The 27837-nt window shown below is 46.1% G+C and overlaps 2 protein-coding genes across 6 annotated transcripts in view; one reads left to right on the forward strand and one right to left on the reverse strand.

Annotated features, from left to right (window-relative positions):
- IFT122 (intraflagellar transport 122) overlaps positions 1-17788 on the reverse strand; it is a 68960-nt gene extending 51172 nt beyond the window's left edge. For all 4 annotated transcript variants that reach the window (XM_070776900.1, XM_070776899.1, XM_070776898.1 and 1 more), the window contains exons 1-5: positions 17637-17788; positions 10918-10984; positions 9505-9589; positions 4278-4356; positions 2436-2512 (exon numbers count right to left, since the gene is read on the reverse strand). In XM_070776900.1, the coding sequence (XP_070633001.1) occupies positions 2436-2512; positions 4278-4356; positions 9505-9589; positions 10918-10984; positions 17637-17677 (349 nt within the window). In that variant the 5' untranslated portion in view covers positions 17678-17788. The remainder of the gene's footprint in view (positions 1-2435; positions 2513-4277; positions 4357-9504; positions 9590-10917; positions 10985-17636) is intronic.
- A 129-nt stretch (positions 17789-17917) lies between these two features.
- Positions 17918-27500, forward strand: MBD4 (methyl-CpG binding domain 4, DNA glycosylase). 2 transcript variants are annotated; one of them, XM_070776909.1, is made up of 8 exons: positions 17918-18209; positions 19715-19941; positions 20359-21161; positions 23528-23599; positions 23677-23811; positions 24788-24937; positions 25420-25523; positions 26767-27500. In XM_070776909.1, exons 1-8 carry the CDS (start codon positions 18117-18119, stop codon positions 26842-26844), a joined length of 1662 nt encoding a protein of 553 aa, XP_070633010.1. In that variant the 5' UTR covers positions 17918-18116; the 3' UTR covers positions 26845-27500. The 2 variants fall into 2 exon arrangements, with proteins under 2 accessions (XP_070633010.1, XP_070633009.1); XM_070776908.1 differs by having other exon boundaries at positions 17919-18209; positions 23525-23599.
- The last annotated feature ends 337 nt before the right edge of the window (positions 27501-27837 follow it).

Raw genomic sequence — 27837 nt, forward strand, 5'->3', positions numbered from 1 at the left:
ACAAGCTATTGACACACGCTACAACTCATATGGATCTCCAGGGTTTCATGCGGAGTTTAAAAAGTCAGTCTCAAAAGGTCATATGCTGTATGAGCCCATCTTATATAGAGATGGAGAACAGAGTAATGGTTACCAGGCACAAGGAGTTAGCTATAATAGGAGATGGGGGAAAGAAAGTGTTAGTCACTCAGTTATGTTCGACTCTCTGCGACCCCCTGGATTGCAGCCCACCAGGCTCCTCTATCCATGGAATTTTCCAGGCAAGAATACAGGAGTGCCATTTCCTCCTCCAGGGGATCTGCCTACCCCAGGGACTGAACTGGAGTCTCCTACGTCTCCTGCATTGGCAGGCGGGTTCTTTACCACGAGCGCCACCTGGGAAGCCCCCAGGAGGTGGGGGAGGTGATGATAAAGGAGTATCTGCAGCGATGGTCATCAACGCAGGTGACGACACAACACAGCTATACACACGCACTGTGCCAGGCCAGTCTCCTGGTCGTGATCGTGTGCGACAGTTACGTGAGGCGTATCCACCGGGGAGAGAGGAGGAAGGGTACCTGAGACCTCTCTACTATCTCTGCAACTCTCTGTGAATCTATAACTACTGCAGCTTATTGTGAATCTATAACTACTTCAAAAGAAAAAAGGAGAGGAAGATACATTGGTGAATTTCTAGCCAACCTTTCAGGGGTTTAACTCAAAGGAATGCAACTTTCATAATTATTACACTATAACCAGGATACAACTTAGTGGTCAAAGTAATGAAAGATGCCTCCTGAAAATCCAGCCTCCACTCCCCAGCCTTTCTGGGCCATGCCCTGTCCCCAGCATACTGGTCGCCTTTGACTTGCTCCCTCCTGCCACTGACGCAGTGCTGCACAACAGGTCTATGTCTGGGCAACAACACCAAATTCTGCTCTGGGTCTGGGCCACGAAGCATGGCCAAGAAGGAAAATCTAGGGCAGAAATACATTTGCAGAGCAAGATGCAACATCCAACAATTTGCCTCCCCCGTCTCTGGCACTGGAAGGCCTCCTCCAGCATTTCCGCCTGTGCTCGAGCCGTCTCCCCTCCACCGCACCCTCAGGGGCCTCTTGGGAGTGCTGTCCAGAGCAGGCACTCGATGCAATCGCGTGGCCTGGGTCCATCCCTTACCCGTGGGGCGACCTCAGGCACATCACTGGACCACTCTGAGCCCCAGTTCTGTTTCATTGGCACAGCAAGGCTGAGACTGCTACCTGACCTCCACGGTTGTCACAGAGCTCACCCAGGAATTCATTCAACCCTTGGCACAGTGCCTACCAGCATTTCCTGGAGGCTTGGTAGTAAAGAATCTGCCTGCCAATGCTGGAGATGTAAGAGATACAGGTTTGATCCCTGGGTCAGGAAGATCCCCTGGAGGAGGAAAAGGCAACCCACTTCCGTTTTCTTGCCTGGACAATCCCATGGACAGAGGAGCCTGGCGGGCTACAGTCCATGCGGTGGCAGAGAGTCAGACATGACTTAGTGACTGAGCACGCGCGCGCGCACACACACACACACACACACACACACACACACACAGCGCCCACCACATCACAAACGCTCAACAAAATCATTACTTCTCAGAGCACTTTTACAAATTCGACCTCCCTACCTGCCCCCGGCCACAAGCTCTTTGAGGGCAGCATTTCTACTTTGTCTTTTTCACTCCAAAAGTAAGCACCCAGACCAGTGCCTCACATGGAGAAAATGCTAAATTTTTCATCACTGACAGTCCCTTCCCCTTTTATGTACACAACATGCTTTCAATCACATCCTCTGTTTTGAACCTCTGAACGCTATCAGTGGACAGAAGGAACGCGTTCACTTTAGGCCGGGGAGGAAAACAGAGGAGTCAGATCTCGAGTTCTGCTCTGCGTACCCACTATCTCCCAGCAAGGAAAACAGAACCAATGAAGTGAAAGCCAGTCTGGACCTTGAACAGGGAGCCTGCAGGCCTCCACCCACTCTCCTGGCCTCCGCTCTGTGCCGGGATCCCACCAGTGCGTGTGTGGGGCGGGTGTGCTCCTTGGGGAGGACAGCCACAACCACAGAATGAGTAAAGGGGATACGCTGCACACGGGTGCTGGGGGACACGGAGGTGGGGACAACGGGACTGTCCCCTCTCAGAGGCAGCAACGCCAGTCACGCCGGGGCTCTCCCGTTCCTCTCCCCACCTCCCTTCCCAGGGCCTTCTCCCAAATCGCCGTCTTACCCACCCATTTCTGACCAGACTCAATGGCCTCATTCACTCCCTTGGTTCCTACACAATTTAAAGGACAATTCTCAGCCTCCCCTCAGCCAGTGAAGGGAGAAGAAGGCGCACTGACTCGTCACCACATTCTGGATGGATTTCAGCACTTTTTGCCAATTTCCAGTCATTCCAGGACGAGACGCTGGGAACCCAAACCTACCGATGTCGCTGGAGGAACAGGATGCCAGCTGGTGGGTGATGGGGTTGTAGGAGACACACTGGATGGAGTCATTGTGCCTGGGAAGTAAACAACTGGAGATGATTACACGGCAGACCACAAACACTTCAGTGGCTCCAGCAGAAGCCTGCAATGACGGGCCCACAGACAGCCTCTCTAATCCGCACCATGAGCTCTGCTGCAAGTGACCAGTGAAAAGCACAGGGGTGAACGCCCGCCTCCTGGCTTGCCTCTCAGCCACCATTTTCCTCTCTACATGTTACCCACCCACCAGACTGGCCACCTCCTCCAAGATAAACGCACTGCACAGCTCTGATGTGGCAGCTGGTAAGAGGATGATGGAAAGCACCCAGACAGGCGCACTGGAAGCGCCGTATTAATGGCCATTCCTCTTATGCTTTGTGGAGGCCTGGAAATACATTCATTCGCACAGGAGGGAGGTACAACGAAGACACTATTATAGACCAAGACCTGGAAACATCTGAGACGACCGTGAAGGCTGAGGGAGTCGCGTCCCACGTGTGGCACCTCAGCTTCAGGTTTACCCCACGTGTGAGCCACACTTCACTTGTGACCTCCTTCATTCATTTATTCATTCATGCAAATGTTGATCTGTACACACGTGTTCACAGCAGCATCATTCCAACCAGCAAAGAGGTGGAAGCAACCCAAAGGCCCATCAGCAACAGATGAATGGATAAACAAAATATGGTCTGTAGATACACTAGGATGTCATTCAGCATTAAAACGTACGGGAATTCTGACACATGCTACAACACAGATAAACCCTGAGGACGTTATGCTCAGTGAAATGAACCAGTCACAAAGGAACAAGTACTGTAGGACTCCACGTATATGAGGCACCCAGAGAAGTCAAATTCATAGAGAGTAGAACTGTGGTGCCTAGGGCTGGGGAGGGGGCTGGAGGTGGTTGTTTTTAGGTGAGGAGTTTCAGTTTTGCGAGATGAAGAGAGGCCCGGAGGCTCGCTGCACAGCAACATGGATGTACTACTGGCCTGCACACTTAAAAATGCTCAGGATGGCAAATTGCATGCTATGTGTATTTCACCACAGTTCAAAAGAAAACCATCATTTGTTGAGTACCTACAATGGGCCGGGCAAGGCGCCAGGCACCAGAGACACACGGTGAGCAAAACACAGGCAGTGTCTGCCCCCACGGAGCTTCCAGGATGAAGGGAGGAATCTATCAGCCATCAGAGTGAATGTAAAACTACAGCCATAAGGGACTTCCCTGGCGGTACAGTGGTTAGGACTCCACGCTTCCACTGCAGGGGGCACGGGTTGGATCCCTGGTTGGGGAACTAAGATCCCGCATGCCACACAGCACCCCCAAAATAAAAGTACAGCTGTGAGAAACGCCATGAAGGAGACCCGACCGAGGCTAAAGGGGCAGGGAGGCTTCTCAGAAGAAGCCACGTCTGAGACCTGCGGGGGATGAGCAGAGCCTTGGCACGGAGAGGGGCCTGGAGCACACGGAGCCCAGGTTTCGGGCTGGCCACCCCGGGTGGATGTGAGGCTCTTGGAGGTGGGGACACTGGAGGGGGGTCGGGGTGGGGTAGAACGTGTGACATCAGACAAACTAAACTGAGCTACACACAAACACCAGCCAGCGCCGGCCGAGCCAGCAGAGCTCCAGACTGCTCCCTCACTCACTCACTCCCTGACCTTCTCAGCACACAGCCCTACAACTGAACTTCAGTCACACGGAAAAAAGTCCTTCCTGACTTCTTTTCTAAGGGGCTTGTGCTCAGTCCCTCAGTGAGAGGCCAACTAATAATACCGTGCGCATAAACGATCACTCACGTGTACTTCAGAATGCCTTCCAGTTTTGACGTCCAGATTATTACACTTTTGTCAGCTGATCCAGAAGCAAAGCGTTTGCCTGAAAGTGTTTTTAAAAAGAAAATAAATTTCACTTGTCTTTAGGCCGGCATTTTGCAAACAGTATTTCTTAGAAAGCTGCTTCTTTCAGGTCCCTAGGAAGTATCAGTTGCTTCTGCAACCCTTCTTATCAGTGCTGGGTGGCAGCACTTTGGAGTCAGGAAATTTGAGCTCATTTCCAGTTTTGTCTGAAACTCATGGAGATGTATGGAGGGCCTGTTGCAAGCCAGCATCACGTCCTATGTTCAGGATTAAGTCATGATTAAAGCATATGTGATCCCTACCTTCACAGAGTTTGTCTGGTGGGTAAAGCAGGCATTAAATTAAATTAATCCAATTCAAACACAATGTGGAGAGAAAAAAAAAGCAGCTCTATGAAAGAGAATACATGCGGACCTCATTTCGGTGATGGAGGTTTCTCTGAGAACGGGATCATTCATTAAGACCTGAAGGCTGAGGGCTTCCCTGATGGTTCACTGAATAAGAATCTGCCTGCAATGCAGGAGACACGGGTTCAATCCCTGATCTGGGAAGATCTCACATGCCACAGCACAACTAAGCCTACAGGGCAACAAAGGCAAAAATAAATAAACAGAATTATTAGGAAAAACAAAGAAAAAAGACCTGAAGGTTGAGCCAAGCTTAGCCAGGTGCAAAGAGAGCAGAAAGGCCCATCCACATGGGTCGAACAGATGTGCAAAGGCCCTGAGGCAGGAAAACAGTGCACATCTGGAGGGCTGAGAGCAGCCAGCCTGGAACATCACTGGCAAAGGGCGAGGTGGGTGGTGGCGGGATCTCTTGGGGCTTCGGGGCCACATTAAGACCCAGCTCTCTGTCCCAAGGAAAGGCTTCAAGCAAATGAGGCCAGGTTAGGCTTTCATTCTCACACTGCTTTGGCTGGGTGGCACCGCTGCAAACACTAAGCCAGAAGAGCTGCTCTTGTTTCTTCTTCCTGTCACTGCTCCCCTACCCCGGCAGGCAGCAGGGCAGGGAGAGAGTGGGCTCCAGGCTCAGTCTGAGCGGGAATTCCCCGTGACGTCACCCGCCAGCTGCGGGAGCGCCAGGAGCCACTGAGCATCCCCAGGCCCTCGTTTCCTCATCGGAAAAGCGGAAGCAACAACAGTGTTTACCTCTCGGCTGTTGTGAGGACGCAATGAGATTACAGTGCTTAGGACTGGCCTTCTGAAAGAGATGGAAATACCAGACCACCTGACCTGCGTCTTGAGAAATCTGTATGCAGGTCAGGAAGCAACAGTTAGAACTGGACATGGAACAACAGACTGGTTCCAAATAGGAAAAGGAGTACATCAAGGCTGTATATTGTCACCCTGCTTGTTTAACTTATATGCAGAGTACATCATGAGAAATTCTGGGCTGGAAGAAGCACAAGCGGGAATCAAGATTGCCGGGAGAAATACCAATAACCTCAGATATGCAGATGACACCACCCTTACGGCAGAAAGTGAAGAGGAACTAAAAAGCCTCTTGATGAAAGTGAAAGAGGAGAGTGAAAAAGTTGGCTTAAAACCCAACATTCAGAAAACAAAGATCATGGCATCTGGTCCCACCACTTCATGGGAAATAGATGGGGAAACAGTGGAAACAGTGTCAGACTTTATTTTTTTGGGCTCCAAAATTCCTGCAGATGGTGACTGTAGCCATGAAATTAAAAGACGCTTACTCCTTGGAAGGAAAGTTATGACCAACCTAGATAGCATATTCAAAAGCAGAGACATTACTTTGCCAACAAAGGTTCGTCTAGTCAAGGCTATGGTTTTTCCAGTGGTCATGTATGGATGTGAGAGTTTGACTATGAAGAAAGCTGAGCACTGAAGAATTGATGCTTTTGAACTGTGGTGTTGGAAAAGACTCTTGAGAGTCCCTTGGACTGCAAGGAGATCCAACCAGTCCATTCCGAAGGAGATCAGCCCTGGGATTTCTTTGGAAGGACTGATGCTGAAGCTGAAGCTCCAGTACTTTGGCCACCTCATGTGAAAAGTTGACTCATTGGAAAAGACCCTGATGCTGGGAGGGATTGAGGGCAGGAGGAAAAGGGGACGACAGAGGATGAGATGGCTGGATGGCATCACCGACTCGATGGACATGAGTCTGAGTGAACTCCGGGAGTTGGTGATGGACAGGGAGGCCTGGCGTGCTGCGATTCATGGGGTCGAAACGAGTCGGACACGACTGATTGACTGAACCGAACTGAGCTGGCCTGGGATCGACGCTGAACAAGATCAGCTACCATTATCACTATTATCTCCTCACATCGTCTTGTATCGCTTTCCTTGAAGGAAAAAAACTAGTTCTTACACACCTCTGTGTCATGGCTGCTTATTATTTAGTAAACTTAAGGGAGAAATCAGAAACAAGCAAAGTCATCATGTTTTAAACAGCAAAACCATAATTCGGTGTATCCTTACTTCTAGATCCAGTGGGGAGGGACTTTGTCATCACTACTCGGGTGTTACGAGGGGCGGCATAAGGCACTGGGAAGAATGCGGGCTCTGCAGTCAGAGGACCCACGTCAGGCCTGCTCTGCCAAGTCTGCTGTAACATGCTAAGTCGCTTCAGTCGTGTCTGACTCTCTGTGATCCTGTGGAGCCTGCCAGGCTCCTCTGTCCACGGGCTTCTCCAGGCAAGAACACTGGAATGGGCTCCAAGCCTATTTTCTCACCCCTTCCCTACCCACTGCAGAGGCTACTGGGAGGCCAAGTGAGATGACAGTGTGGCAGGACTTTGAGAAACGCCCCTGACCGCAGAGCTTGCTCTGACAGCCCCAAGGGCCGTCACGGTGCCGCAGGCCAGAGGCCCTAGACTTATGAATTCTGAGACCTCACAGGTGTTACTGAGAACTTGAACTCGAATAGGCACATAAAAAAAACAGGACGACATGGGACAGCACACCTGACTATCAGGCAAGAACCAGCACCGTCTCTGCCACTGACTTGCTGTCACGTGACAGAAACTCGCGTGACTTCTCTCGGCCACTGTGGAGGTCTAAGGTGAAGAGAATGGACTAGGTCAGGCTAACACTGGGTGCGTGGAATTGCACGTACACACGCAGCGGATGCATTTCTGAGAGGGGTCTGTAGCTTTCATCAGATTCTCAAAGGGGCCCGTCATCTAAAGGAAGTGAAAACCCTGGAGCCTGAGTGATCTCCGTGGTCCATCCGCACCCTGTGCCCCTGGTCTGGCACCTTCCCAGCAGTGGTCACAGAGGCCCATCTCTAATCCTAGGGCCACATGACACAGGAGGAAGTCGAGACTCAGAGTCAACCACCACCTCCGACTCACAGAGCTTTTGGGGTTGGAACTGTCTTATCCCAAAGCCCATGTTCCTCCCACAGACACTCAGCTATGGGAAGCATGGATTTACTTTAACTCTCAACATCAGTTTCATGCAGCTGGTGTGACAACCATCTCTCTTCTTCCTCACGCCACCTGGTGCCCTAACTCCAATGACCTTTCAACTCCACTAGAACCTCCCTCTCCACTGCCCCTCAGCCTTGGGGTCCTCTCTCCCCTCATGACTCAGCAACAGTTCAAGGTCAATGTAGATAATCACTCGTTTGCATACATCCCCTGCCCCTGCCCTCGAACTTCATCTTTAAGAGGAGCCTGTAAACCTACCACTGTGGTTAAATCCCGTCTCCAATTGCTCTGCCCCTTCCGTATCTATGCAGCTCTAAGTGAAGGAGAAAAAGACATCATCACACCGCTGAGTTCACTTTCAATCCATGATCACCAGCTTCAGGTGGGCCTTTCAGGTAGCTGGGGTCTCACGACACCTCCTGGGGCCATTTACTCAGCCCCTTGGGCAGGTGGTGACTGACTTTCTTCCTTTGCCCTCAACTCTCAGACACCTCCTTCCCCATCCTCACTCTCAGGTGTTGCTGCTCCCTGCTTCACTGAAAGGATGGGACAGAATTCCGTTGCCAGGACCTGCAGGGACACCCCCCAGCTTCCCGCCATGCCCATCTCTGCCCTGGATCTCCTCCCCTCCTCTCACTCAACCACACTGCTCTGGCATTTCCCACTCTCCTCCCTACAGCATCAACTGTCTCCAAATTCAGTGTGTCCGAAACTGAGCTCCTGACCTTTCACGGTAAGTTGCAGCCTTCCTCATCTCAGTGGAGGGCAACTCCATCCTTTTAGTCCCTCAGGTCAAAAACCCGGGAGTCACCCCGACTCCTTCCTTCACACCCCACATGCAACTGTCAGCCAATCCTACTGCTTCTGCCTCCCAGCTCTATCCACTCCTCACGACCTGCTCTGCTTCTACAGGGATCTGAGCCGCCATCACCAGTGTGATAATATCTGCCCGGATGACAAGATGACAATTCTTCACTTGTCCTTCTGCCTCCACCCTCACCCCCTGCAGGCTGTTCCCAGTATTTAAAACAGAAATCAGATCAGATTTCTCCTCTGCTCAGAGAAACGGTTCCCCATTTTCAGTGAGGATCAAAATCCTGCGGCAGCGCACGTTAACCAGCCAGCCCACGCCTGTTACCTCTCTGCCCTCGTGCCCTGCTGCTCCCACCGATGCTCTGTCCCAGCCCCAGGAAGGCACGACCACCTGAGGACCTCTGCAATGGCTGTTCCCTCTACGAGGAGCTCCCCTCCCCCTGGTACTGGCTGTCCTTACTTCCCTAGCTCCCCACCTTCAATCTTTGCTTACTGGTCCCCATCTCGACAAGCCATCCTGACTCCCCTGCCCCATCCTGCACCCAGCGCCGACCCGCCCAGCACTCTCAAGCCCTCTTATTGTGCCCTTCTCTTCTTCCTAACACTCACCACCTTCCAGCGTACTGTTTAATCTACTTATTGAGTACATTCATTGTATGTCTTTCCTCATACTCTCTCCCCTTCCCCTCCCACAACATAGACATGAGTCCCACAAGGGCAGGGATCTTTGTTTTGGTCTCTGAAGTACCTCAAGCAGCTAGAACAATACTTGGCCCACAGACGGGCCTCAATAAATACTTAAATGACTGAATTAAGCTGAATGACTGAAGTCTAAGAGACTGACTGTCTTCCGAAACCGGAAGTGGTGCTTGAGCTCACTAACGACGTGGGCCCAGGCAAGGAGAGAGACGAGCGGCTGTGAGGCCGTGACAGAGACTGAAGCCGAGCAGCCGCTTACCATCCTTCGCATATGCCACACAGTATACCGTGTCCTTGTGTCCCTTTAGGGGCTGAAGCAAGGTGCCATCAGATGTGTCATAAACCTGGCAAAGGAGACGAAACTATAGGTTACCCACGTGGCATCCATGAGTCAGAATTCCTGCAGGTCACTGCCGCTATTTTTATTTTCATAACAAAACATGTGTCAATATTCTCAGTTTGTACCAAGCAGAAACTACACAGAGAAACCAGACTGGCTGTGAAAGTTGGGGAACCCAAGAAGTAGAGGCCACGATTCTGCATGTTATGTGGCTGGGAATGTACCATTAATGCTCAAGAAAACAAAAGTTCAGTCCGTGGAACTTCCCTGCAAAATTCACTCCCCTGCGTGAATCTGGATCTGCGACCAATCAAGCTAGACCCTCCCAGAGAAAGCCAGCACAAACAGCCCAGTGTGAGCAGGAAGAAACGCCAGTGCAACCCTGCCCCTACTGCTGACATCACAGAGAGGCATTTCACACTTGCTCCCGAGAGTCTGAGAGTCACAGACCTGGGCTCGGGGTCTGCAAGTGGGAGGGAGTGTTCTAAAGCCCAGCTGTAACATGGACGTAGAATTTTAGAGCTGTGTGATATCCATACATTTTGTGGAGACTGAAAAAAACACACCGTCTGGGAAATAAAGGCAAGACCCTCCAGAAAGGATCCGTGTTGGAGAAGATAACCTACTGGAAAAACCTAAAAGGATTTGGACTGTTTACCCTGGAGAAGAAGTCTGTGGAACAACTGACTCAGGGCTTTAAGATTATGTGGTTTCCCGCGGACAGTGGAAAGCAGGCCGTCTGCACATCTAGAGACGACAGAGCGAGAGGAAGTGGACTTACGCAGGAGGAAGGGGCGAGCAGGCAAAGGTTCTCAGGTCAAACATAAAGTGTTCTCTGAAAACGACTGTTATACACTGGGACAGCTTCCAGTGGGAGCTTATATTCTTTGAGAATATGAAAAATAGGACTACATCCATATGGAACTCTTTAGGAAGGGCCTGTGCCTAAAACTGGGGTCAGGCTGTCTGGCTTTTCATGGAGGGAGCCCCTTGAGTCCTGTTGTTTGAATTTTTCAGGGCGACACAAATGTGAACTGACAAATGGCTCCGTTTCAAAGGCATTTTGATTAATTATTTTTCAACTCGTTCACGGGTGTCTCAAAGTAAAATGTGAAAGATTAATGACTCCAAAGGAGGTATTGTTCACAGGTTCCTAGCTGATAGACAGTTTACCTACCTGTTTTAAATAGCCCATTTCCTTCCCTATTAAAAAGTAATGACTGGTTTTTCCGCCCTTGCCTTTTTTATCTTAAAAACCGGGTCAAATTTCAGAGCACTTACACGAGGGAGAGGGGAAAAAAGCACTTAAAAAGGAAACAGACAAAATCCTACCAGTAATCTGTTTCCCGCAGCCACAATCAGCTGGGTTCCATCGGGCTTGAACGCGAGGTCATATACACTAAACAGGAGACAAGACAAGGCAAAGGGACAATTAGCAGCCAAAATGACGAGGCCGGCTAACGGCCAGGAAAGCAAATGTTATGTCCATTACAAAGCACGGCTTGTGTAGGAGGAAGAAAAATAATAGCTAAGAATTGCGTTCGGTTGCAAATTCCATTCAATCACCACACCTTCCATCGCAATTCACTTGGCAGCTAGGGTTGTATCCCCCTTACCACTTGTCCAGAAGCCAGACGCCAGACTCGATTCAAAGGGTCAACAGTGGGGGGCACTATCTCATCATGAAACCATAAAGGCTACACAAACAAATGTGCGAGGGCCAGAAAATCCACAGGTCATTTACTAAAACATCATTACTTCCTCCAATTAATCCGATGTTTACCAAGTGCCTCTTCCATGTTAAGAACTAACAGCTACAAGATGGCAAAATCAGTCCCTCCCTGCCGTCATGAAATGACCACCCTGTAGGAAGGCAAGGCTCAGACACACTCACAAAGAACCACGTGTCATCAAGTCCAAAGCACGCACTTTTTTTTCATATTTGAACATGTCTGATGCTGGGATGCGTCTTATAATTGATAATGTGTCAGTTTAGTTGGCAGCATACTTTGCTCTCTTAAATCATACAGAAAATAATATTTTACAAACAGTGACCTCTTAGATTGGATGGAGTGTAGAATAAGACCGTGATAAAGGCTTTAGGAGATACATTAAAGCATATATTGTGGGATTCCAAGCAGGAAGACAGAGTATTCTGATTTGAAGAGGATCAGAAAAAGCTTCACAAAGAACACAACTTGTGAAAAAGGCAGGGCTTTAGAGACAGGCAGGGGGAGACTGGGCAAGCGCAGCATTTCAGGCAGAGAAAACCAAGCAAAGACGGGACGGCGGGAAGAGCAAACATGCAAACAACCTAATTTGACTGAAACGTGGCCAGTGCAGGGCGACAGGGAGCAAGGGATAAGGCCAGAGAAAAGAGACTGCAGCCATATGACAAAGATTCTCAAATGCCTCCAGGCAGCGACTTTATTAGTTCCAGTGACCCTAGGAAGACTGTGTCAGACAGCACTGCCGTGATGGCCCACTGTAAAAGCTAGGCGTGGGGTAAATTAACCGGGCACCTGTGAGGGACCAAAACTAGACACCCTGGGGAATTCCCCGGCCCACCAGTGTTAAGACAGAGATTTTATTGCCAAGGGCATGGGCTTGACCCCTGATCAGGAAAAGATTAAGGGCAGGAGGAGAAGCGGGCAACAGAGGATGAGATGGTTGGATGGCATCACCGAATCAAAGGACATGAGTTTGCATAAACTCCAGAAGATAATGAGGGCTTCCCTGGTGGCTCAGACAGTAAAGAGTCTGCCTGTGGTGCAGGAGACCAGGGTTCGATCCCTGGGTCGGGATGATCCCCTGGAGAAGGAAATGGCGACCCACTCCAGTATTCTTGCCTGGAAAATCCCATGGGTGGAGAAGTTTGGTAGGCTACAGTCCATGGGGTCACAAAGAGTTGGACACAACTGAGTGCTTCACTTTCACTTTTCCAGAAGATAGTAAAGGACAGGGAAGCCTGGCGTGCTGCAGTCCATGGGATCTCCAAGAGTCAGACACGACTTAGTGACTGAACAACAGCAAGCAGGGAACCAGCGCAGCCAGTAAAGAATCCGCTTGCAATGCAGGAGACACAGATTCAATCCCTGGGTTGGGAAAATCCCCACTCCAGTATCCAGTATACTTGCCTGGAAAACCCCACGGACAGAGGAGCCTGGAAGACTACAGTCCAAAGGGTTGCAAAGAGTCAGACACGACTGAGGGACTAAGCAGAGGGAACTAAGACCCCGCAAGCCTCAAGGTGTGGCCAAAAACACACAAACAAAACACTCTGGTAAATACTTAAGAGCATTTACCACAGAGACACCTCATGTTCATCTCTTCAAATGCATTATTTTATGGCGTCCTCACAATTCTTGAGGTAAGAATTACTACTCGACTACAGGTGGCGCTAGTGGAAAAGAATCTGCCTGCAACTCGGGACACCCAGGTTTGATCCCTGGGTTGGGAAGATCCCTGGTTGAGAAGGAAATGGCAACCCACCCCAGTATTCTTATCTGGAGAATTCCATGGATGGAGGAGCCTGATGGGCTACAGTCCACGGGGTCGCAAAGAACTGGACACAACTGAGCGACTAACACTTGCACTTTCCCTTGAGGGCACCCAGCTCAGAGAGGTCAAGCATCTTGCCCAGCATCACACAGTCAGCAGTGAAAGGGCCAGAATTTGAACTCAGGTCTGACTCTAGAGTCTGTGCTGTCCCTCCTTCCACTCTCCTGAGTTACTATCAATTTTAACAAATTGTGGCTGCTCTCAGTACTTTAAAAACAGTGACTGATATTTATTAAGCACATTTATTTACATGTGTGCAAAGTACAGTTTAAATGCTTTACACATGTTAACTTCCTTAATTTTCATAACAACCCTATATCTGTTTCACACATGAGAAAACAGGTAAAAAAAAATTAACTAACCTGCTTGAAAATACACAGCTACTGAGTGGACTGAGCATGCACTCAATGCAGTTAGAGCCAGAACTCAAATCCAGTGGTCAGTTGCTAGCTATCAGCAGCTTGTGCTATGAGCACTTTTATAACAGAGTTAAAAGATAAGTTAAAATTTTTTTAACTCAAATCTCTAAAAAGTAGAAGTGAAAGATACAGTAGAAAGGCTATATGTTTTAAGAAAAGAGCAGTACAGAAAAGAGAAATACCCTTACCGAAAACAGACAATTCCTTGTGTTTAAGATACAAATAAACATCTCCTACTTCTGTTGCCTGCTTGACTCCTAAAGGCATTTCAGCCTGCTGTTCCCTGGAACACTGGGAATAATGAATTAGTGGCTAAGAGCATTGGCTCTGGAGTGAGCCAGAAAACTACCTCCATCACTTACTGTGTGACCTTGACAAATTACTTACCGTCTCTGTGCTTCAGTTGCCTCCTTTGTAAAACGGAAATAAGTACAGTACCTATGTCAGCGGGTTGTTGTGAAGTGACGATGAGATAAAAAAATATGAAGTTCTTAACCAGCGCTTGGCACAGAGTGAGCATTAGCTATTACTGGTACAGAGTACAAAGAGAGCAACTACTTCCAAAGGGAGCCTTAAGGATGTTCAGGACTTCACTGTGAGATGAAGGCATGCTTTCCTCACACAGAGAGGCCTAAGAAAAGACAGAGGGGGAATGGCCCTGTTCCAGAAGCTAAAACAGAGGCTTCACAATGAAGCTGAAAAGATCATGAAGGAAGATTTTGAAAGTCAGGCTGTGGAAAACTCCCCAGTAAATCAGTATTCCCCCAAATGCAACCTTATATGATGAATTTCAGTTCAGTTCAGTCACATCCGATTCAGCTACCCCATGGGCTGCAGTACGCCAGGCTTCCCTGCCCTTCACCAACTCCCGGAGCTTGCTCAAACTCGTGTCCATAGAGTTGGTGATGTCATCCAACCGTCTCATCCTCTGTCGTCCCCTGCTCCTGCCTTCAATCTTTCCCAGCATCAGGGTCTTTACCAATGAGTCAGTTCTTTGCATCAGGTGGCCAAAGTATTGGAGTTTCAGCTTCAACATCAGTCCTTCCAATGAATATTCAGGACTGATCTTTAGGATGGACTGGTTGGATCTTCTTGGAGTCCAGGGGACTCTCAAGAGTCTGCTCCAACACCACGGTTCAAAAGCATCAATTCTTCGGCATTCAGGTTTCTTTATAGACCAACTTTCACATCCATACATGACTACTGGAAAAACCATGGATTTTACTAGAAGGACTTTTGCTGGCCAAGTAATGTCTCTGCTTTTTAATATGCTGTCTAGGTTGGTCATGGTGTTTCTTCCAAGGAGCAAGCGTCTTTTAATTTCATGGCTCCAGTCACCAACTACAGTGATTTTGGAGCCCAAAAAAATAGTCTGCCACTATTTCCATTGTTTCCCCATCTATTTCCCATGAAGTGATGGGACCAGATGCCATGATCTTAGTTTTCTGAATGTTGAGCTTTAAGCCAACTTTTTCACTCTCCTCTTTCACTTTCATCAAAAGGCTCTTTAGTTCTTCTTCACTTTCTGCTGTAAGGGTGGTGTCATCTATATATCTGAGGTTATTGATATTTCTCCCAGCAATCTTGATTCCAGATCGTGTTTCATCCAGCCTGGCATTTCACATGATGTACTCTGTATATAAATTAAATAAGCAGGGTCACAATATACAGCCTTAACATACTCCTTTCCCAATTTGGAACCAGTCTGTTGTTCCATGTCCAGTTCTAACTTTTGCTTCTAGACTTACATACAGATTCTCAGGAGGCAGGTCAGGTGGTCTGGTATTCTCATCTCTTGAAGAATTTTCCATAGTTTGTTGTGATCCACATGGTCAAAGACCTTGGCATAGTCAATAAAGCAAAAGTAGATGTTTTTCTGGAACTCTCATGGAATTCTCATTTTTCTGGAACTCTCTTGCTTTTACAATGACACAGTGGATGTTGGCAATTTGATCTCTGGTTCCTCTGCCTTTTCTAAATCCAGCTTGAACATCTGGAAGTTCACAGTTCACGTACTGTTGAAGCCTGGCTTGGAGAACTGTGAGCACTACTTTGCTGGCATGTGAGATGAGTGCAATTGTCAGGTATTTTGAGCATTCTTTGGCATTGCCTTTCTTTGGGATTGGAATGAAAACTGACCTTTTCCAGTCCTGTGATCACTGCTGAGTTTTCCAAATTTGCTGGCATATGGAGTGCAGTATTTTCACAGCATCATCTTTTAGGACTTGAACTAGCTCAACTGGAATTTCATCACCTCTCCTAGCTTTACTCGTAGTGATGCTTTCTAAGGCCCACTTGACTTCGCATTCCAGGATGTCTGGCTCTAGGTGAGTGAACACACTATTGTGGTTATCTGGGTCATAAAGATCTTTTTTGTATAGTTCTTCTGTATATTCTTGCCACCTCTTCTTAATATCTTCTGCTTCTGTTAGGTCCATACCATTTCTGTCCTTAATTGTGCACATCTTTGCATGAAATGTTTCCTTGGTATCTCTAGTTTTCTTGAAGAGATCTCTAGTCTTTCCCATTCTATTGTCTTCCTCTATCTCTTTGCATTGATCACTGAGAAAGTGATCTTATCAATCTTATCTCTCTGTGCTATTCTTTGGAACACTGCATTCAAATGGGTATATCTTTCCTTTTCTCCTTTGCCTTTAGCTTCTCTTCTTTTCTCAGCTATTTGTAAGGCTTCCTCAGACAACCATTCTTCCTTTTTGCATTTCTTTTTCTTGGGGATGGTCTTGATCACTGCCTCATGTACAATGTCATGAACCTCCATCCATAGTTCTTCAGGCACTCTGTCTATCAGATCTAATCCCGTGAATCTCTTTGTCACCTCCACTGTATAATAGTAAGGGATTTGACTTAGGTCATACCTGAATGGTCTAGTGGTTTTTCCCTACTTTCTTCAATTTCAGTCTGAATTTGGCAATAAGGAGTTCATGATCTGAGCCACAGTCAGCTCCCGGTCTTGTTTTTGCTGACTATATAGAGCTTCTACATCTTTGGTCACAAAGAATATAATCAATCTGATTTTGGTATTGACCATCTGGTGATGTCCATGTGTAGTGTCTTCTCTTGTGTTGATGGAAGAGGGTGTTTGTTATGACCAGTGCATTCTCTTGGCAAAACTCTGTTATCATTTGACCTGCTTTGTTTTGTACTCCAAGGCCAAATTTGCCTGTTACTCCAGGGATTTCTTGACTTCCTACTTTTGCATTCCAGTTCCCTGTAATGAAAGGATATCTTTTTTGGATGTTAGTTCTAGAAGGTCTTGTAGGTCTTCACAGAACCACTCAACGATGGTTTAGGTGATAAAATGATGAATTTAGGTGATAAAAACGGAACAGAACATTAAACAATATTGAATCATAAAGTGAGACAGTCATTCTCTTTCGAGACTCTTTCAAACCTTCTAACAAGACACAGGACAAAGTCTTGGTTTGATGCTATTCATCGCAAGCACCTCTCGACCACACTTGCTAAATCTCCAGCTTTAAAGACAGTACCCCTGAGGCTCAAAGGTTCCCTAGCAACAGTATCTACGTACAACTTGTTAACCTCCTTTTGTTTCTCCCTGCCTTAAGTCCTACAGTTATCTTACACTTACAGCGACTGCTACTGGTTTTCATATACGGAGTAATAAGGGTTCCTGTAGAATGTAAAATCATATTTAAAGAAAAATAAGTCAGACAATTTTGAGAAAAAACAAACAAGACTATAGGCAACACGTGGATGTGGCAAAAAGTTGTCAAGTTGGGAAAACACCGAGGAGCCCAGGATGGATTTTTGAGTAAGGCAACAAGATAAAATTGTGAGGACGTGTGAAGCCGCCTCCAAAGGCCGCTACCTCATACGTGGTACAACCCCTCGCTCCCACTCCAGGCCTCAGTTTCTGCATCTGCCAAGGGATGGGAGGGCGACCTTGGAGTCGCCCAGACCGGGGGCTCAGTGTCCTCAGCCCAACCCGCAGGCCCGTTGCCCTTGGCAACCACCGGGATTCACGCCAAGGCGCCCGCCATCCCCGAGGGCCGGGGCCTCCCGCTCCTCCCGGACAGCCCCGATCCTCACCACTGTTCGACTTTATCTCTCCACGTCAACACGGCCCTCATCGCGGTTTCCCTGAAGACTCGGGCCCCTCCTCCCCGCCTCGGCAATAGGCCTCTCTCAGCCAGCCACTTTGTCTACTTGCGTTACCCCTGGCAACGCACATGCGCAGTGAGCTGCGCGCGCCAGGGTTTCGAGTGCGCATGTCTAAAAGGGCTGGAACGGTGGACCGGGAACCTAGAGGCGTCCGCGATTGGTCGGAACGGTGCGTCTTCCTTGACGAAGGATTTGATTGGCTAAGCTGCGGAAATAGCGGCTGCGGTCGAGGGGGCGGCCGGAAAGCTGCTGAGGAATCGGAAAGACTTGCACTGCATTCATCTGTTGGTTCCAGCCTAGCGCTCCGAACTGAAGAAATTTTCACCTCTTACTCCGCCGCACACCCAGAGCGACGCCCCCTCTCGCCCTGTTGCTGCCGCCGGAGCCCACTTGAGAGGCACGTCTAGGATGGAGAGTCCGAGCCTGAGGGACTGCGGAGCTGCCCCCTCGGTCGTCGACCGTGAGCGCCTAGTCCCAGACCGGCTGTGTGACCTCCGGCAAGTCATTGTCCCCTTTCGGGCCTCAGCTTCACCACCTGTATAATGAGTGTTGGGGGTGAGGGGGAAGTAGAAGGTGGGTGGGCCTTTCTCAACTAGGTTGGATGGAGCCTTGGAGGCCGGCAGGGTTAATTCCTGCAAGCAGGGGCTGGACGAGGTTGCTGGGAGGTTTTCTGGTGCAAGGAGATGACTGCCTGGGAGTCAGTCATCTGACTGGAGGATCATCACTCATCTTGGAGGATCCGAGGAAGACCTTGGAGGAGATGTCGTGTTAAGCAGCCAGCAGCGCTCGAGAAATGGGTACTGTGAGAAAGTAACACAGGAAGCTGCAGTCATTGTTTGAGTACTTGTGTATGCGCGGGATGGGGCTAAGATGACTTACGTACTCCCCCCTTCAAAAAAATATAATCTTAAGAACTACCTTAAAAGAGGTATCACCTCCTTTTTACAGGTGGATAAACAGACTTTTAGAGGTTCAGTAACTTGCTCTTGGATCACACAGATAGTAAATGAAAGAACTGGGATTTGACTACATTCTGTTGATTTTAAAGTTTGTGCTGTTTTCACCAGAATTCAGTTTCCTTATCACCAAAGCTGTAAAGGGTAAAATTTCTCAAGATCCACCCCGCATCCCACAAATTATTTAACCCCTAATTGCATCAGAAGACCTTGATTCTAATTCTAGTTAATCACTGATTCATGCTTACTTTCCCCGTTTGTAGAAAAGAAGTTGGTTAGAAAGACATCTTTAGACACTCATCCAACTTTGAAAATGTATGACTGAGTGATTAGGATACCCTCTACTGAAGTTTTTCAACAGTAGTACAGGAACAGAAGTATTAGACCAAGATTTAAGTAGACGTGGGTTCTGGAATCATTTCTGCAAGTAACAGTCTTCCTGTCACTCAGTTTTATCAATAAAATGAGAGTAATCCTTATCCTACCTACCTTCTCAAGGTTATCAGATCAAGAATGAATGAGAATTTGAAAATTCTATATCAGAAGTTCTTTACCTTTCTGAGGGCTACAACTTCTGATGAAAGTAATAGATACTTTCCCACCACCCCCAAAATGCATATATATTAAAATTTTGCCTCACTTATTTGGGAGGGAGGGTGAAAGAGGGTATCTCACTAACTCCTTTAAGCCTTTCTGTGTATCCCCAGGTTAAAAACTTGGCTCTTGGTTCATATGTTTCAATTTATGCCAGATGTCACCAGAAACCTGTATAACGGTGCTATTCAGTGATTAACAAAAAATTGTTTTTCTAGCAAATTGCTTGAGTTTTTCATTGTTCAGAGATTTCCAACCCTTTTTAACCCATATTGGAGGACAGGAAGGTGTTGAAAAATAGGAAGATACTCTCATAGCATGACTGATCCATACTGACTCTAACCTCTCCCATAGTCTATGTGGTTCCTTCTCTGTCACTGACTGAAACTGAATAAGCAGAATCAAATTAATTTTAAATGAGCTAATCACTTGCACTTTGTTTTTTTTTTCAGGGAGGAAGATGTTGCTCTGGGGTCAGAAAGAGTGGGAGAGGATGAAAAGCAAATGGTGATGAAAAGCAGCAGTGAATGTAATCTCCCTCTACAAGAGCCTTTTGCTTCTGCTCAATCTGGTGGGAACGCAATGACAGAGTGCCGAAAGTCTGTACCATGTGGATGGGAAAGAGTTGTGAAGCAAAGGTTATCTGGGAAAACAGCAGGCAAATACGACGTACATTTTATCAGGTGAGCATGCAGGGCCGTAAAGACAGTACAGCCAAATAATTTTGTCTAGACAGATGGGAGGAAAACATAGCAGAAATTTTGACTTTTTTCTGTCTTCACCATAAAACCATCATGGATTCTGTTCCTTCGTTGTCACTGGTTAGTTATATCAGATGAGCTGGGGACAAATACTTAACATTTTATCTGACTGCAAATGGTTACTGGGAAGACTGCACTTGAGTTATATTTGTAAAATTGTGTTATATTATCAAAAAGGAAGCTATTTAAAAGCACCTTTTTAGCAGTTTTTTATTTTAAATAGCAATGTCCATGGCAAAATTTGGAGGTTATTAATAAAACATCTGAAACGTGACGCAGTTCTTTTTAAAAGTCACTTTTATTTACTAGCAGTAAGTGTCCTTTAATGTCATTTTCTAGCCCACAGGGACAGAAGTTCAGATCCAGAGTTTCACTTGTTAATTATCTTCACCAAAGTGGAGAGACTTCTCTTAAGCCAGAAGACTTTGATTTCAGTGTATGTCCTGAAAGAAGCATCAAGTCAGAATGTAAAGGCCGAAACACAGCAGCTCTGACATTCCAACTGCAACACCAAAGTAACAGTTCAAACCGGAACCTCAGGACACGGAGCATGAGGAAGAAAGATGTATTTCCCCTGCCAGGTGCTTGTTTGGAATTGCAGGATAGCGGAGAACTACCCAACTTGAAAGAAGATGAGGGTGTTCATGATATTGCCTCCAGAAAGGTTAGCAAGTCCAAAAGAAAGGTGACTGTTTTGAAAGAGATTCAAACTAAGAAAACAAAACCAGGGTGCCGCAAGAGTCTTCCTGATCCTGTCCAAAGTAATAGAGAATCTCAAAGTGAACCTGTTGCACAGGAAAGTCACCTTGAGGGAACTTGCTGCATCTCTGATGCCAGAGCCAGCGAACAGGCCCTCAGTGTGACCACTGAAGAGGAGAGGCTTGGTAAAAAAAAATCATCGTGTTTGGGACCAAACGGTGAACAGATCCCTTCTGGCATTGTAAGCAAATTATGTTCGGCCAAAGAAGTGGAACCCAACAATAAGTGTGAGGACCCCCTTTTAGAATCTGAGGAAATAAGAACCAAAGTAGAAGCTGCGGAGAGGAAGGAGCATTTGCATATGGACATTTCAGAAGGTGGCTCTGAAACAGACGACAGCTCACAAACACAGAAAAACCCTACGTCTGCGAAAGTATCTCAAGGTATTCAGTGCACTAAAGTGCTGTTAAAGGCGCGATGAGGAGTTGGCAGTTCCCGCCTGTAGCCAGTTAGGATGTGGGAACAGAATGAAGCTCTTGAGCCATGTTATCAGATACATCCTACCAGTTGGTCCTAGTGCTTTGTCTAACTGATGTTTAAGCCCTTTTGCATGGCAGAGAAGGGATCAGCGGGCTGCCACTCTGATGCCCCCAGCAGAGGACAGTTGTGCCACAGACAGTTGCTACCATGGCTCCCTGGTACAACACCTGGGACTTGTCAATAGTGCTCTCCCTTCTTCCCTTTTGTCCAGTAATCTTATAACTAGAGGAGAAGAAAAGGCTGCCCTTCTGAGGTTTGAGGAAGACTCCTTTTATACGTAAAATGTTTGAGATTAGCCAGTATCTTCTCTTTGCACCCTTGTTACTTATTACTGATATGTGACTTCCAGTTGTTAATTATTACTGATATGTGACTTCCAGTTTAATTTTGCATGTATCACAATCATTTTTATTTTCTGTTGTAATGCTACTCTAAAATGCTTTCGAGCTCTAAATAATTCAAAACTAATCACATAGTTCATCTATTATTTGTAATATGCTCTTAATACAGAGTTCAGAGCTTAGCAGTTTTGCCTTTATGATACTTCAGTGAATAGGAGATGAAAAGGAGACCTTTGAGCAGCCCTCTCTTAGTTATTCATTATGCCATTATGATATAATGAATAACTCCTTTAAAGAACAGTAATTTTACTTGAAGTCCTCTGGGGAGACAGCGTGGACGGGCCCGTAGAGCAGGTGGTTAGACTTGGTTCCTTCTCTTGGTCCCCCTCATGGGTTTATTATGTCTTTGCTGTGCCTGGAGTTTCTCTGCCTTAAATAGAAGATGACCACATACACCTAGGAACTGCATAAAAATTCTTCAGATCTGTCCTTTAAAGACCTTGAACTTCCTAAAGTCTTGAAGTTTATGTAGATTTATTGCTAGTACAATGAGCAAGTAAAATATTGAAAACATCCTTTAGTGACTAAAATGGAAGTATTCTGTTCATCGCATGCATAAAGTCTATTCTTAACATGAGATGATACGTTTACTGTAGGTAATAATAGGTGTCTGACGAAGTAGTAAAGACTTCCCCATTGTCTTAGTTATAAACTGCCAAGTGAACTGAACTTAGTCTCCTATTAATAAGAAGACTTAGACAGCATATACTTATAGGAATCCGCAGAAGAAATTAGCAAGTAGGTAGTAAGAGCAGTTTCTGTTGTTCTAACTCTTTTTACTTACCACTGGGCTTTGCCTATTCAAACTAGAATAGCACAAAAACCCAGACTGATTACCTGGAGACATGGATACGTATCCCAATCTATAGTCAGTCTCGCTGTTGTTCAGATAGTTGCTTAATTTCTAAGCCTTAAGAGTCTTCATCTGTAAAATAACAAGTGGTAACCTTCACTAGTCCTGTTTTTCACATCATGAATGTTGTAAAATGGAGAGTGAAAAAGATGGCTTTGTGCTAGACAAACACAAGGTATTATTAACTGACATGCAAATTTCGAGGGTAGGGCTCTAGCGAGTATTAAATGTGATGATTTTAGAAACTCGAGAGGCCTAATAACGGTGGTTAAAGAGTCTTTGGTAAATTGAACATCCCAATAGATAGTGGCCTCAGGTGTTGTAAGGTCCAGATCTTTGGGTTTTTCTGCAGGTTCTGTTTTACCTGTATCCTTTTTTGTTGTTTTTCTGATAAAAGTATTCACTGCAGAATATTTGAAAAATACAGAAAATTACAAGAAAAGTTAACAACAACCATTATATCATTTCGGTTTATTTCCTTCTAATCGACATCATTTTTTTCTTTTTTTTTTTTTTTTAATTGGGATCATGTGTTGAGTATTGCTTTTTTCACTTAAAAATTAATGACATGGGAAAAAAATTCATGATCTAGTCTTAAAATATTTTAATGACAAGAGAACTAGTATAACAGCAGTTAAAGGCATGGATTCAGGAGCCTTGTTGCCTGTATTAGAATTTCAGCTCTAACCACTGATTAAATAGAACAAAGAAGTATAGCTAATGAAAAAAAAAAAGAATTGCAGTTCTGACACTTACTAGCTGTGTGACTTTGGGCAAGTTACCTAGCTTCTCTGTTCCTCAATTTCCCTGTCTTCAAAGTGGAGATAAAATAGTACCTGCCTAGCTCCTAGTTCATTAGTAGGATTAAATTGGCTAATTTTTGTGAAGCTTAGAGTAGCGCTTGGGGCATTCTAAATGCTTTTTAGTAGTAGTGGACTGTTATTTGCAGTCCTGAATATTTCTGTAGACTGAACCATAGATTCTGTAAACAATGTTCACTCTTCCTTTTCAGAAGACACCGTCCCACGGACACAAATAGAAAAAAGGAAAACAAGCCTGTATTTTTCCAGCAAATACAACAAAGAAGGTATCCCTTTTCCCATTAGAAAGCCAGACTTTAAATCTGCTTCAGGTGTTCAGCTCTGATACGGTGTGTTTCTTTAGCTCTTAGCCCCCCACGACGCAAGGCCTTTAAGAAGTGGACACCTCCGCGGTCACCTTTTAATCTCGTCCAGGAAACTCTTTTTCATGATCCGTGGAAGCTCCTCATTGCAACTATATTTCTCAATAGGACCTCAGGTTTGGGATTCTTTTCATCTTTGTCTTGGTAAAGACTCTGTGTTGAGGAGAATTGGTTAGGAGGCCTGGCCTCAGGTTTGATTTTGACCTCAGGTGAGGCCTTCTTGTAATCCTCAAATTTTTCACCTATGAGAAAGTTAGACTAGATAACCTCCAGCAGCTTTTTTGTTTTTTTAATAATTAAATTTATTTATTTTTAATTGAAGGATAATTGCTTTATAGTACTATGTCTGTGTCTCTATTACCAGCCTTCTTTTGCATTAAGGAGCAAATTGTCATTTATTTTCTGCTTCCAAATTATTTTTGGTCATCAGTGAAAATCAGTTATTTAACATTCCTCATCTCTCTGTCATGTATAAATGCACTTCTTTTTCATTGGATACTTTCCTTAATGTCATTGGCATCTTTGTGTTCTGTATGCTTTTACACTAGTTATCTGATGATCTGATTATTTAAACTGACATCATGCAAGGTCAGGTTTCAGTGTAATCTGGACAACTAACCAAATAGGTTAATGATGTTAGGTTTCAACCCTGAAAATGGTTGCTGTTTATATAGGTAATGTCTTCTTGTGCATGCTTGATCGCTCAGTCGTGTCCGACTCTTTGCAACCCCATAAACAGTAGCTTGCCAGGCTCCTCTGCCCATGGGATTCTCCAGGCAAGAATATTGGAGTGGGTTGTCATTTGCTTCTCCAGGGGATCTTCCTGACCCAGGGGTCAAACTCAGGTCTCCCACATTGCAGGCAGATTCTTTACCATCTGAGCCACCAAGGCAAGTTTCATATAGAGAGTTTTTTGTTTTCATTCTTTCTTGTTAAACCACCGATTAGAAAACATTGGTTTCCCAGATGGCTCAGTGGAGATGCAAGAGACACTTTTCAGTTTCATGTGAGATTTATAGATAAGGAAGTACCTGCACCTAAAATCAACCCAACCGGAGGCATGTAATCGCATCCTTATTTTTAACTTCCCAGGCAAAATGGCCATCCCTGTGCTCTGGCAGTTTCTGGAGAAGTACCCTTCTGCTGAGGCTGCAAGGACCGCAGACTGGAGAGATGTTTCAGAATTTCTTAAACCTCTTGGTCTCTACGATCTTCGAGCAAAAACCATTATCAAGTTCTCCGGTAACTTTACGCATACACCCAAAGGAGAAAACATAAAAATGTGGCTATTTAAGAGAGAGCCACACCTTAAATTTCAATGTCCTCAGTTGCGACATTAATAGAGATCTTTCAGCCCAAGCTCCGAAGGCATTTGAAAATCATTCGCTTGCCCCAAACCATGGTCTCCCACTGACCCAGAAGATAAATCTTTGCCCAGCACTGGGTCAGGCTGTGTGAGCAGGATTAGGGGAAGAAGGCAGTGAAGCAGAAAGCCCAGCTGACCTCTGGGATGTTACCTCTGTCCAGTTAGCCCAGCTCAAGACAATAAGATGAGTTCGTGGTAGATGAGCAGAGCTGACAGGACTTGTGCTGCAGGAATTCAGAAGGAAGCAGTCACCACTGCTATTAGGCTATTAGGAGACATGCTTTCCCGTCCTTTTCTCCTTTTTAGGGAAAGGATTTTTCTAGAGGCTGACCTGATGTTTGGGGTGTTGTATTCACAGATGAATATCTGACAAAGCAGTGGAAGTATCCGATCGAGCTTCACGGGATTGGCAAATATGGCAACGACTCGTACCGAATTTTTTGCGTCAATGAGTGGAAGCAGGTAAGGCCCAGCTCCAGCACGTTCTGTCTCTGGGACAAAATAAGTCCACCGTGGTGGTTCAGACGATTTCTTGGACCTAACTCGCTATTACGGTCACAACCAATTTCACTCCAAGCTGGAGGGGTAGTGAAGGCTTGGGGTTTATTGATGCAGGAGAGGGTCTAGAGGTTTTCCCGAGTTGGTGAAGACTCCCTGGCCTCTGAGTGACCCCATCGGTGTGCCTCTTCTGGGCCTTTCCTGTCGTTCCCATTCACGTACCGTCTCTAGGCCCCATGCGGTTTTCCTCATGTCATGGTCGTACTCGCCTTCACAAGCCCACCCCTGGAGAGCAGGCTTGTGTGGGATTAGGTGGTCTCAGTTTGTACGGTCAATGGGTCCTTCGTCAGCTGCCAATTCTATCGAGTATGCCCAGCCTGCAGGCATCCAGGAGGCATCCTGGCCACCAGTAGGCACTGCCTCAGAGCCTGGTATGCTAACTCCCTCGCCTGTGACTTGCCCTGACGCATATAGCTGCTCGGCCTAGCCAAGCCCAACCCTGCTTCACTGTGTATTGTGACCTGAGCAGTTCGTTTAAAACTCTCAGGGTCTATAACCTCCTTCTGGAAAAATAGCCTATTAATATTTGACTCACGTTATCACCACCTCACACACTGAGTCCTGGGGAAGATCAGTTCCAAACTGGAAAGTATCTTATAAACTGTGAAGGATTCCTTTGATGTAAGGTGTAATCCTAAACATTCGTGAATCCCATTAGGTTACAGATTATTATACTTTTTCAGGTATATTATCAGCAGATACTGTTCTCCCACCATATCTTTTTTTTTTTTTTTAAATAATTTTTATTTATTTTACTTACTTATTTTTGGCTGCACTGGGTCTTCTCTGCCTTGTGTGGTCTTTCTCTGGTTGTGGTGAATGGGTGCTAGTCTTCATTGGGGTATATGGGCTTCTCGTTCCACCGACTTCTCTTCTCGCGGCGCCTTCTCTTGTTACAGAGCACAGGCTCTAGGGTGCATGGACTTCAGTAGTTGTGGTGCGTGGGTTTAGTTGTTCTGCGTGTGGGATCTTCCCAGACCAGGGATCAAACCTATGTCCTCTTCATTGGTAGGTAGATTCTTACCCACTGTGCCACCAGGGGAAACACCTCCCACCAGCACCACTATATCTTTAAAAAGCCAATTTAATAAATGCATTTCTGACAAACTTACATAGGCATCTGTCTCCTGTGTTGTATTTCTTCCAGGTACACCCTGAAGACCATAAGTTAAATAAATATCATGACTGGCTTTGGGAAAATCACGAGAAATTAAGTCTATCTTAAAAACTCTTTGAAGTTTTCAGACTTGTTTTTTCTACATCGCTTTGCACTTTGATTCTTCAGAGCTCCATTAAGCACAACCACCTTTCCAGGCGTATAGATTTTAATCAGCCCAGCTACTACCAGCCTACTGTATGTTTTCTTAATGTGCGTACCACTGGTAGATCTTTGCTACTGAATGTGCTGGAACATGTTTTAAGAGTTTTTTGGTTTTTGTTTTAAGAAAAAATAAATTGTTATTTGACAACAATCCTAAAAATGTAAATGTATATGACTTTCCAATAATGAAATGTGATTTGAAGTTGGAAAAAACTCTCCTTAGTTACCGACAATATAAAGCAAATTTCTATCAACCTTATTTGAGGGAAGATTAGACGTTCTGCTCTCTTTCTGTAGAAAATGATACCATTGCTGTTTAGTCGCTAAGTTGTGTCCAACTCTGTGCAACCCTGTCTGACTGTAGGTCACCAGGCTCCTCTGTCCGTGGGGATTCTCCAGGCAGGAACACTGCAGTGGGTTGCCATTGCCTCCTCTAGGGAATCTTACTGACCCAGGGAGTGAGCCTGCGTCTCCTGTGTTGGTGGGTGGATTCTTTACCACTGAGCCACTAGGGAAGCCCTATTAATAAAAATATTTTTATTAAAAAACACCTTCTGTGAGGATGATCTGGCTGTGTCATCTGTCACCTCACTGACTGCTGGGGTTGATTTCACTGATTGGTTGGTTAGGCAAGCTGCACGTTCAGCTGAAGAGGACAACCTTCTCCAATCGAGGAGGACCGTTCTTTGATCAAGGATATATGAGTACCTGCACTCCCCTGCTAGGACCTCCAGACAAGCTCTCAAGGTCCATTTGTAGGAGAACATAGTGTATTCAAGCTTCCAAGACTCCAGACACATCCCCAAAAAAACGCCAACCCCCAAGGAAAAATAAGATTATTTTGTCATCGTGTGTGTGTGTGTTTATAGGCCCTTTCTTTCTATTCTTTTTTTTTTT

The sequence above is a fragment of the Bos indicus genome, chromosome 22 (genome assembly GCF_029378745.1).
Source record: "Bos indicus isolate NIAB-ARS_2022 breed Sahiwal x Tharparkar chromosome 22, NIAB-ARS_B.indTharparkar_mat_pri_1.0, whole genome shotgun sequence".
NCBI lineage: Eukaryota > Metazoa > Chordata > Mammalia > Artiodactyla > Bovidae > Bos > Bos indicus.

Coding starts and splice junctions, on each gene's coding strand:
- MBD4 (XM_070776908.1), top strand. CDS start 18,117: ATGGAGAGTCCGAGCCTGAGGGACTGCGGAGCTGCCCCCTCGGTCGTC. Junction 18,210..19,714: donor GGCTGTGTGACCTCCGGCAA/GTCATTGTCCCC, acceptor TTTTTCAGGGAG/GAAGATGTTGCTCTGGGGTC. Junction 25,524..26,766: donor GCGTCAATGAGTGGAAGCAG/GTAAGGCCCAGC, acceptor TATTTCTTCCAG/GTACACCCTGAAGACCATAA.